This window comes from Ictalurus furcatus, chromosome 15, assembly GCF_023375685.1.
Source record: "Ictalurus furcatus strain D&B chromosome 15, Billie_1.0, whole genome shotgun sequence".
NCBI lineage: Eukaryota > Metazoa > Chordata > Actinopteri > Siluriformes > Ictaluridae > Ictalurus > Ictalurus furcatus.
In genome coordinates, this window is record NC_071269.1 from 4483699 (window position 1) to 4496126 (window position 12428).

At 35.3% G+C, this 12428-nt stretch overlaps 1 protein-coding gene across 1 annotated transcript; it reads left to right on the forward strand.

Annotated features, from left to right (window-relative positions):
• Positions 1-1478: 1478 nt before the first annotated feature.
• hoxc12a (homeobox C12a) lies at positions 1479-4385 on the forward strand. Its single transcript, XM_053644372.1, has 2 exons — positions 1479-2340; positions 3140-4385. Exons 1-2 carry the CDS (start codon positions 1752-1754, stop codon positions 3376-3378), a joined length of 828 nt encoding a protein of 275 aa, XP_053500347.1. The 5' UTR covers positions 1479-1751; the 3' UTR covers positions 3379-4385.
• The last annotated feature ends 8043 nt before the right edge of the window (positions 4386-12428 follow it).

Sequence of the window (12428 nt, forward strand, 5' to 3'; positions counted from 1 at the left end):
AAAAATTATAGTCCGTCGACAAAGTAATTTTACGACGTGTGTCCTAACCTGCAATATCTCCATGTGGTAGTTGGCTGCAGTTTAATTTTATTCACACCTACGGTGAATAAAAAGAAACATAACATATCCCAAAAAAAAAGAAAAAGAAAGGAATATATGTATTACGATCTCGTAAAATGAATCAGTTCTCAGCGCTTGTGCGTTGGACTGAATTTGGACAGATGTACTTATCGGACATAGGGAATGAATTGTATAGTATAATGTCGAGATAAACAGTAGCTGCAAAATAGCACTTTTTCATTTCATTCAGTTTGTAACACAGACCCTATATTTTATGTCTGTAGCACGGTTGCTTTTGGGTTATTTTTGCTTCTTTAATAGAATTGTGAAACGTCAAATACAGATAATGACCGTCTAATGTTGTAGTTATATTATTTTTGTCCTTTGCTTATCATGTAGTCTATAGGTGCTCATGAAAATGATAAGCGACACACAAGTTACCTAAGATGGACTTATGTGTTGTTATGTGTAATTATATTACGTAAAGTTACATTAAACCACCAATGAACTGTGGTTCGCATTTTAAAATAAAATGTGTAATTTCAGCAAATATTAACAAGCAACAAAAAGCTGCGCCCCTTACACACACACACATACACACACACACACACACACGACCACATGGACAGCCACACAAATGGTAGATTCATATTACTGAAGAAAAAAAAGTTTACCCATCCAGCCTAATAATACAAAACATAGCTATTGTATTATGCAGCATTTGAAGTTATCTAAAAAGCTGATCTTATTGTTGACCTATACTCGTATTGATGCATGTAGCTATATTTATGAAATTTCTAGATAATCTTAAGTTATCTTACATACGATTACTCTTAGCGTAAGCAGTATAACTATCCCGGCCTATTTAGTGTTTGAAATTATTTATCAATTAAGGTAGTGTGGTGGCTTTGGAACTGCTGAATCGTTTAAATACCCTCTGCTAGCTTGTAAAGTTAATATAAAAGAATTGCGAGATGTGTAATAATCTTCCCACAGTTTGGCTGCGAGTATTTATAGAGGGAATCTGTTAAAGTTGTTCATATGAGGTGTGTGAGTGCATATTACTTGAAATATAGGTTACGTTCTTGAAGAAACCTTATAGAATATCATCCAATTTTACTGAGCCAACGGTTTCAACCTGCTGACCCTGTTATAGTAAATACGAGTGTTAGTGAAGCGCTGAGCATCAGTCTTTCTCTAAAACAAGCCTGTAAAAGTGGATCATCAAAGCTTTATATGACACCGAATTCAATCGTAATTTTTTCATGAAAACAAAATGTCATCAGCACCCACATCGGTTCCAAAAATCAACAATTTTCGTATGAAAAAAGTTTTAAAGTAAATTTGTTATCTTATAAAGATATTAAACAAGTCTAGGAACGGTACTATATTTTGTACTCGAGAGAACGAAGAGAGAACCCGTTTGGAACCTGCAGACATAGGAAAGTGAAAAACAAGAGTCTACATTTTAATACGAAATTTTATAGTATTTTTAAAAAGCATATAAAGACCCGTAACACATAAGTTAATGTTTTGTTTTGTCTAAAATAGTCCAAGTGGGTGGTACCTTCTGGAGTTCGAGTAAGCTCCGCCACGTGACGTGGAGATGACCAATCGGATGCATCTCCAGGTTTAACTACGTTAAATGTCAGATTGCAATAAACTAGAAGCTGTTGGTCAGGCCCGCGGAAATGGGCGAGCATAATCTCCTTAATCCTGGGTTTGTGGGACCTTTGGTAAACATCCACACTGGAGATACGTTTTACTTCCCGAATTTTAGAGCCTCGGGGGGACAACTGGCGGGGCTACCATCTCTCTCGTACCCAAGAAGGGACAATGTGTGCTCCCTCCCGTGGAATCCATCGGAGTCGTGCAATGGATATCCTCAGTCTTACTTTGGCAGCCCTCTGTCCATTAATCCGTCTTTCAACCGATCTTGTGCTGAAACAGCCCGACCGGAGGAGAAATGTTATTATGGCGGCAGCGGCGGCAACAGAGAGGCTTGCTCGGACGGCACAGTCAGCCTAAAACGAGAGGAGAGAACAAGGGAGACATCAGTATCATCAGATCACGGGGTGCACAATGGGATGGGCAATAGTAGTACCTTCAACAAGTATGACTATGGCACCGAACATCTGACCCCAAACCCGCCGTCATGTCAGTCTCTCGAATCCGATTCCAGCTCCTCGTTGCTCAATGATGGAGGAAAAAGCACGGCAAGCGATACACAGACCCTGATATCTCCCGCAAATCACACGAGCAATATCTCAACAGGAGGAGGTGGGTGGTCACATGCAGCTGCAGTTTTTTTTTTTTTTTAAGTAAATCATTCGTAGAGTATGTACACCAGCAAAGGTTTTGCCCTAGCAAACTTTTGTAAGGGAGTGGACTTGTGGATAAGCTGTCAAATGCACTGATTTTTTTTTCTGCAGCATACTTGCGTGGTGGATAAGCGCCGCTAGGGGCTGCCCTAATAAAATGCTCCAAGTTCACCAGCATTATAGCATTCAGTTACTTATATATACAGTAAATGGAACATCATAAAAATATCCATGATACTGTTTGTATTTTAGACTCTTCCTATTTTTTTTATTTTTTTGGTATTATTATAGCAGAGTAGTAATTTCTGGCTTTAAGTCTGGTTTAAGAAATATGGAAGCTAAGGTGAGAACCAAAATAGAGCTTTCTGTGTTGCAGACATCTGTTGTTCTGACTTGTGCAGCAGGTAATGAATGAACGTCTTTATGTCAAAATACTAAATATATGTTTACAGGGAAAACTCAACTGTCTTTGTAATGTGAAAATAAAAGTCATATGACAGGAGTACATCGATAGTTAACCTCTATATAGAAAAATCATATTGTTTACGCATTGCCACTAGAGTTTTTATGCCTTAGCTTCAGCTGACAGGTATGCCTTTGGTATATGTTGAGAGCGCAAACTTGCATTAACTTTGGAGATTGCTACTTTGCATGACATTGGGATGTTCTTAGACACTAACGTTTCTGTTGTTGTTATTGTTGTTGTTATTGTTGTTTTTAGATGTATTACATTCTCTTCTATATTCTGCCCCCTCTAGGTGCCCCGTGGTATCCTATGCACACCCGAACCCGCAAGAAACGAAAGCCCTATTCTAAATTGCAACTGGCCGAGCTGGAGGGCGAGTTCATGCTAAACGAATTCATCACTCGGCAACGGCGGAGGGAGTTGTCAGACAGGCTCAGCCTCAGTGACCAACAGGTTAAGATCTGGTTTCAGAATCGGAGAATGAAGAAGAAGAGACTGTTGCTGAGGGAACAGGCCTTAACCTTCTTTTAAGCAGTCGTTTATTAGTAGCCCCACACCAATCATCCACTGTGGATAATATTAAAACAGCTCAGTATTATTCTCAATAGTCTTTATTTTTAAGGTTTAATATTTATGCATTTTTGCTTAATAGCAAAATGCATAAGAAAGCAGAAATTATTTCAGGGAAGGAGACCAAATGTTTGCAGGAAAAAAGCTCTGTTGATATGACACTTTGTATTGTAATATAGGCTATGTATTAAAGTGGATGCAGTGTTTCTCGTGGTGTCTAGAGAAAATGTATGTTAACTTGCGTCGTTTGAAAGAGACGTGCCCTTGGCCACATTTCCTCTCCACTTCGAATTGCAAAATGTTGCAAGTTATATTTACTCAAAGTTAAACTGTGAGATATTCAATCAAAGCGAAAGTATATGCCTGTATTTAACTGGCAATTAAACGTGCTTTGTGAGATGTACTGTCAATAATATCAGCTATTTATTACATCGTAAAATTACAAATAATCTGCAATATCTACTTGCGCATTGTTCAGAAGTAATTTTACTCAGTATTCCATGAAAACAAATAGTTAGCGTGGTCTTAAATGAAGCTCGCTAACGACTGTTGCCCTTTATAGCCATGGCACTGCATAAAAGACCTTAATTTTCACGAACCTTACTATTTCAGTGGGCGTAGTCCTTAATGCTGATCTTTGCAACTAGGAAGTGGAAGAAACCTAAAAACAGTGTGGAGCGGAAAATCACGAAAATCATGTCTCTCACCATGTGTTCCCTTGCACGTTCATGGTCATGGGCACAAAGTCATTCATCTAGATGATCAGCATATCTGAGAGACTTCAAAACCATACCGCAGCTGGAATATATTCTGTCAGGTGATCGATGCCATGTTGTCTCTCTCAAGCTCATTGCTTTTAGGCACGACCTCAATCAGACTTTGGTCAAGACTGGTATTAAGACTGGTATAACTGTGCTGGTATAAGACTGGTAATACTGTGTTGGTATGTCTGTGTATTTGGTAACACCGTGTTGTTACTGCTATTGATAACTTTATTTATAAGTCGTGCCACAACCTGGGTACGGAGAATAATTTCTTTAATAATTGCATGTCCCTTGATCCAATTTTAGAAATATGTAGGCCAACTTAATTAAGCCTCTAAAATGCTTTTGGGAGGGAAGTGCATGATTCATTGTCAGTTACTATAGTCTACCTTGGTGAAAGGTAAAAGGTAAAGCACCTGATGTCTTAAGAACATATGCCACGATGCTAAAAACATATTCCCAATACCCTGTAAGCGAAGGTATCCTTTTATTAAAAGATATTGTTTAATATCAAGAAATCAGATAAGAAAATGATTTCTTCATATTACGCAATGTATATATTGCATGTTATTTATGGTTAAGACCTCTTACGTTTCAGTGTTGAGCATGCATTATTTTAAAGACACTTTATCAAAATAGAAAAGGAATCTTAATCTTGTCTTAATCTTGTAAAAAAAAGAAAAAAGGAAAAAAAAGAAGTGGTTTAGAATCGTACCGTGATATTTAAGCTTTAAAACAAAATATTATTTTGCTTCTTTTGCTTTGTTATTATTATTATTATTATTATTATTATTATTATTATTATTATTATTATTATTGTTGTTGTTGTTATTAATAATAATAACAATAATAATAATAATAAGAAGAAGAAGAAGAAGAAGAAGAAGAAGAAGAATGGTGTTGTTGTTGTCAACAACAACAACAACAACAACAACAACAACAATAATAATAATAATAATAATAATAATAATAATAATAATAATAAGCCACTTCTTCATCGGTGCTACCTTTTCCTTTTTTCGGGTTGTTATGCAACTCCTATTTTTGTAGATCATTTCTGCATTGAAATCTTCTTTTTTGAATCTGTGGAAAACGTGTTATCACATATTTAACGCTATTTTACACTCTCCCATTTTTCTATTTTTATGTCGCATTCCTTTGAGTTCTAAAACTGCCCTGTATATGACGCTTCGAATTCTTGAATGTATTGATGTATGTGTAGCCCAAGGTTTCTGTTAAATAAAGTCTATGAACTTCTCTGTAAATGTAGTTCCTGTTCGACATCTTCTTGCTGATATAGGCTACAGTATGGCTCTCGCCAAAATAGGTAACACCATTACACACGTGTTCTGGGGATTAAGTTCATATACGCGTCCCAAGTAGAGCTTATATTCATATCGACAGAACTGGCCTGTATCTGATTTGTAAACCAAAGTTTTCTTTTAATTAAACCGGCTTCATGGTCGATCTAATTTATGCTTTGAAAAATACCTCTGACTTCTGCTTACCTTACCTAAGTGTATTTAATCTTGCTATACAGTTTATTAAATATAATTTACTTACTTAGGCCTTGGAATATGATCATTATGTTAGTAGGCCTCTAGTTTCGGTACTCTGCCACACCGAGTAAAAATATCCACTTAGGGGATATTCGCTACTTGAACTTTAGGCCCAACTACGGAAACCGCCGATTTGTATACTTGGACAGTTTACATTTCTGGAACCGAATTTCACCGTTGACGCGTCCTAGAGAATACCGCTACTCAGGAGCTACTCATGAACTAAATATACCAGCTCCTCTCTTTTCTTTATTTTCTTAAAATCACGTTTCTAAGCCTGCAAACTAAAGAAATTATTTGTGGATCGTGAAATGAAGAGTTGTGGTAAGTTTCATTTCATGGTTCTTCAAAGTTACCTACTCCGGCCAACATTAGTTTCATGAGATTAGAGAACTGTTACAAATCTGCGATAGTATAAAACCAAAGTGGTCTTAAGTTGATGTATTAGTGTATAAATTGATGTAAAGTAGACACATGGTTGCTTCCTTTATAAAAGCAAGAGCTTCAACCTATACAATGACACTTTACGCGCTGCGGCGTTTTTGACTTTGAGCCTGGTTCAGTTTGTTTATGGGGGTTTGTCTCAGCGGCTCAGACCGTGCCCTTCACACAGAACTTGTGTTGTTGTCATGTGGTCTAGAAAGCCCCAGGTGTCCCTCTGCATAAAATTCTACATTTCTGTATAGTAGCGAGAGAAAGACAAAGAAAAAGAAAACTAGTCAGTTACGGGTCGCTATGTTTAGGGCTTAGCCACTGAGAGAAATTGCTACACATTTAGAGAAGCACGACTATTTTAATGAACGTAATTGCAATTGCATTTTGGCTAATTTTATTTATTTATTATATTTTTCCCCCTATTAGTAAACAATAGTATAATATGGAGCCGAACGCATTTAAGACTTATTATTATTATTATTATTATTATTATTATTATTATTATTATTTTGTTTATTTTTATTAGTCTAGAAAAGCGCTATATAAATGTAACTGTAACTAACTAACTAAAATTATTATTATTGTGCTTGTTGTTCTTTTCTTGTACAATTTCTGGCCTAATCATTATTTTCTTAAATTTCACTGTTATTAGCACATTTCCCGAAGATATTGGAGCTATTACCGAACATCATTAGTGTGTGAAAATTTTTAGGCCTGTAAAAATCTCAACTGATGCAAAAATCTACGTTTGCTTAAAAGGTGGGGTGTCGGCACTCGGGTGGAAACTGTATGAAAACCCTTCAAGAATCAGATACTCTAGATTTATTTACACACTCTAGATTTATTCTGCATTCTTGTTTACATAATAACAAATCTCTTCTAACATAAGATTTTTCATTAGGAGAAGTTTCGGTTGTAATCTAGATTATTTTGCGTCGTCACTTCTTCACCTTATCACCACCATTTGCTTTAATATGCATTATTTAATAAGTCAGTTTCTTCACTTGCTGCGTGCTTGATCTGCTGCTTCAGGGGCTTCTTACAACGCTGATTTCTCCGCTTCCATAGCTTATCTTTTCAGCTAACCCGGCACTGCAAAGCCACTTTGATGTACCGGTTGTTGAATGCGCGTATTATTGAAGGGTAGAATCACATTAACGTTTGCAATAAAAAGATTCTTGAAATGCTTATTAAATAGCGTTACGAATTGTTGCTGTTTAAAAAAAAACGTCTTATCCTGTAACCTATAGCCAGCATTCTTTATTGTCAGTAGTGGAAAGCGAAACGGCCAGCGATAGAATTCAGGAAGAGGATGAGTCTCGATCCCACCCCCTCTGCCGTAGGCCCGTTTTGGTGGGCGGGAGCGAAGCACAAATTGAAGGTCAAGTTAGTGTGCACCTTACATGGATTGCAAGTATCCAGTACCGTACACACTTCAAGTGACATGAAAGACATGCACAAGCGTCATCTTTTGGGTATATGCAAAAGGTAACTGTGGCATTTGTATATGAATAGTTACACACATACATACGTTTTAGACTTCCCTGTTATTTTTTTTTTATTTTATGTCTGACTCTGGTGTTAGCGACAGCCTGTATAGGTCCTGCATTCACATACGAATCTGAATTTGACTAAATAGGATGCGCATGGTCACTGTTTCAGTTAACATAATTCACTAAAAAGTGCGCATTAGCCAGAAATTGCTTCCCGTTTCATTTTAACACAAGACTGTTTTCGCTTAACTTTACGTTTCATCTGTGACTTCAAAAAGTAAGCCCACAGATGATGGCACGAGAAAAGGCTTGGCGCATTAGGGCGCATCTCTACATTGCGGAGGCGTGAAATATATATTTTTAATGAATTAGTTTATTTATTTTATTTATTTATTCGTGCCGCAATGACCTAATATTGAAAATTATTATCTATTATATTTATAATCTTACTGGCAAATCGACACAAAATAGCAAGGAACGAGCAGCCGTCTTAAAGTTATCTGTAAAATATTTATGGTCACATTCTTTTTAACGCAAGTAGAGACAAACACACACACACACACACACACACACACACACACACACACACACACACACACACACACACACACACGAAAAGTTTACGAAAGTTTTCTTACCAGGCATCTTTAATTAATGTCATATGAGCGTAACAACAACAACAACAACAACAACAATACTAATAGGCTACTATTACTAATACTACTAATAATAACACTATATGTCAAAACATTATATAAATCATGGTTCTTTGCAAACAAAGGGCAAATACATGCTCACATATCATTTAAATGATATGTGAGCCTATATACAATTTTAGAAAAGCATAAAAATCATACACGCAATATGAGCAGACATGTGCGCACGCACCTATGATCACATTAAATGTAAGATCTCATTTTAAAATAACTTTAAACAGAGGAAACCATTTTACTTTGATAGCTTTGAAAACTTTTAGAAAACCATTCAATATTACGATGCTTTGGCACTCTTTCTGGTTTAGATGTCAAATGTCAAAGCCTTCTTTTTTTCTTTTTTCTCTCTCTTTTTTTTAAATACACAACATGGTCTTTACGGTTACAATAAAAATCCATAACGCTTTGGTGAATCAACTCAAAATTCCAATGCATGTCCCATTCCCCACCCAAACTTAATCTCAGCCAGATAATACCCAATATTAAGCATAGATGATATGTATATTTGCAGAGCCTAATAACTGTTTTAACTGGATACTAGTGTGTGTGTGTGTGTGTGTGTGTGTGTGTGTGTGTGTGTGTGCGCGTGTGTGTGCGTGTGTGTGTGCGTGTGTGTGTGCGTGTATTTTATATGCCTCCGTGCACTCCCCGTACATCAGTACAAAAAAAAAAAACACATCAAATAAATAAAAAATAAAAAAGGAGCCATTTTCTTGTTCTTTAAAAGTGTTCACAGCTCATGCAATGTGGTTTAACAGCCTGACTTACATCCAATTAAATTTCTCTAGGCCATGAGGGAACAGTAATATGTGACACTGCTTCCGATTTTAGTTCTGTTATCAAACTTAAACTCTCTCAGGCAGTGCTTAATTACTTGGAATTGACATAGGTCGGTATTTTAAATATTTGAAGGTGTATACATGTGTCTGTATATATTTCTTTCACCATGACGCACAAAATAAGGTAAATCGTCGAAAACAATAATATTGCGTATAGAACTGTATGCAAATTCGCATTGGTGAACCTCCTGTTCTTCTTCTTCTTCTTTAACAAACCTTTTTAGCGTTACATTTTAACTTGAAATTATGGAATGAGGGTGACATTGCTTAGAATCCACAGACAGCCATAAAACCTGTGGTGCCGAAGAGCGCTGGTTTTAAGCAGAGCATGCCAAACCTTTACAACACCTCTGTCCTCGCTAGCTCTGAAAACTTTAAAGGACCTTTTCATTGACATGCAGTTTGTTCAATTCAAATTGTACACAGTGTCCACAATTGCCAAATCTCCAGCAGGGGCTGACCATTTGCGAGGAAATGGTGACTGTTTGAAGGGGAAACAGCTGAGTCTTTGTTTGAACTTCTGGGTCCTACTGCGAAAGGGAAACAATATGATATAATATAAAGCATACGTACATTTCAAACACATACATAATTGGCTCTTGTTATGCAAGACGTGTTGCGAGTTGCGCAAACAAGTTACGCGCGACACGATATTCTCGTAGCTAATTCATGTGCTGTTTTTTTACTCTGTGAAAAGATAACGAAATATATATTAGTATGCCACAGAATTTAATTGTTACAATTCGAGGATAAGTTAATCTAATGCAACAACCAGATGCAACCGGTGCTTCCCCACAATTATTTGTGTTATTAGCCTACTTGTTACTAGCCTTTTTTTTGCCAGCACCAGCTTTTACTAGTCATGTTATATGAAGATTTGGTTCAGTTTCAGGTCTAGTTACTGATTCAAAAGAAGGAAAGAAGAAGGTAAATAGTACATAAACCTAAACGGCTTTACGTAGAATCCCTTTGTGTTTGCGTAATATGAAAAACAACCCCGTGCTTTCTTTCAGTTAATAGTGGGTTATAAATTTAGACTTGCCTTTCAGTTTAAGTATGTTTTTTGCCATCGCCAGCTTTTATTAATAATGTTATCCGTAGTTTTTGTTCAGTCTCATTGCCAGTTACGGGTTCTAAAAAAGAAAAAAGAAGGAAAAATAATACGTAAACTTCAAATGCTTTGCACAGAAGCCTTTTATTCCTGTTTGCATAATATTAACAAAAATCTAATTATTATTATTTCAATGTAATTTAAAAAAAATCTTCTATTTTTTTATTAACTTTTTAATTCATTGTCTTTTTATGTAACAAAAGTCTTTTTTCAAAAGTATTTTTTCGCCCGTTGCGCTTTTTATGGTGGTTGCATCAAGAATGTTAGTGGTCAAATTCAAGTGCTGCGTCTGGGGTAGCTGTCTGGTTTCTTTGTACTTGAATGCGGGTATCTTGCACAACCACCCTTTGTCTTTTTAAAAGAGGCACTAAACATACATTCATTACCTTTTTTCAAATGTAAAAAGTCTAAACAGTTTAAACGTTTGAAATCTATGAGATGTTGCTTGATCGATTTTTATTATACCTTTGCTTTGTTTTCTCATATAATTCTGGTTTATATGACTAATAGAGTAGGCCTAATACATTTTTGTGCGAAGTATATTGTTTAATTGATTTTTAATTGTTTCACTGATTATTGGAAATAAAAAACACTGTTGTTTTAAAAATAAAAAGTGACAAAAAAGTGACAATACCTTGTAAGGTATTGCTGCGTCGGTAGTTAGTTATTTTGGTATACGTAGAGTATCACTAACGATATTTACCAGTTTACTCTCTCAGTTGTTTATTATGAAAAAGACAAATTATATTCAGACTAGCTTAAATTTAAACAAAAAATAATTCCAAACCTTCTACACTTGGAGACATTGGAATTAAGATTGTATTTGACTATATTTTCTTTTTCTTCTTTTTTTGTTGCAAAAATAAGTTATTTACATGTTCCTGAATAAATCAAAATATTGCTTTTAAATTTAAAAAGTATAAAGTTAAAAAAGTGCCCTTTACTGAGAACCAATAGTACATAGCTCAACATCTCACAATTACCTAACTGCAGAACCATAACTAACGCTTTTTTAAATAAGTGACTTGCTTTTTAATTTAAACTGATTTGTGAATCGGCTATACTTAAATTTCCTTCAAGACGGAATACAGGCATAGACTATTATTATTATTATTATTATTATTATTATTATTATTATTATTATTATTATTATTATTTTATAACACATGCAAATAGGTTTTTTGTTCACATAGATATTACTATTTATGGAATCTGTCAAGAAATGCAATATTACCCTGATCTGCTTCTTAAATGCTACCAAAACACTGAATTTTGTTTTATGGTGTAAATATACAGTAAAACAGTATTAAAATAGTGCTTTAGATATCATGCTTTAACGTACACTCAAATGACACAGTAATATAACCTGTGCAAGGACTGTTTTGAAACTGGTTTAACTTATGGGCAATATGTGGAGTGCAGGAGAAAGAGGGCAAAACTCAAGTGTTTCATTGTCGTTTTATTTCCTGTTTCGCTTTGCTTTAAAAAAATACATAGAAAATAATCTAACAAAAATGTTAAAACATAAAAAATATATATTTTCAACAGCCACAAATAGGCCCCGTATATAAACAATAATAAAATAATTACATTCTCTAGAAGCTACAGAATGTGGTTTAGAATGTATCATTCCACACTGTTCAAATTATTTTAGACATTAAATTCATGTGTCAACTTTAAGCGGATCAGTGTTTTCACATTCATGATTATACTATAAGGTATGTAATTATTCATAACTAGTATTGTCATGTTACCAAAGAAATGCAGATTAATCTATTGAAGTGTTTTAGACAAAAATTATGCAAAGACAGGGTGGAGCTAACATTTTACATCCATCGATGCACTACTTATCAAAACTAGCTGGCTATGCTAACTGTTCGACAAAAAACTATAGCCGATCACTGTTAGCGTGGGTTAAATCATTAAGATGAAATGGGTGGACTTCACAAAGGTCTAAACGTTTACGTTTTAGGCTACTCCAAAATAATGCAAATATGAGAGAATATTAAACGTCTTACCTCATTAAATCCTAAACCCATTGCTACTTAGCATACAGGCTCTCCGACTTTCCTATAAATAGAAAGAATACGCTTCCTT

Excerpts from the sequence above, each read along its gene's own strand:
- hoxc12a (XM_053644372.1), top strand. The coding sequence starts at position 1,752 with ATGGGCGAGCATAATCTCCTTAATCCTGGGTTTGTGGGACCTTTGGTA. Across the intron at positions 2,341-3,139 it reads CAATATCTCAACAGGAGGAG|GTGCCCCGTGGTATCCTATG; the intron begins GTGGGTGGTCAC and ends TGCCCCCTCTAG.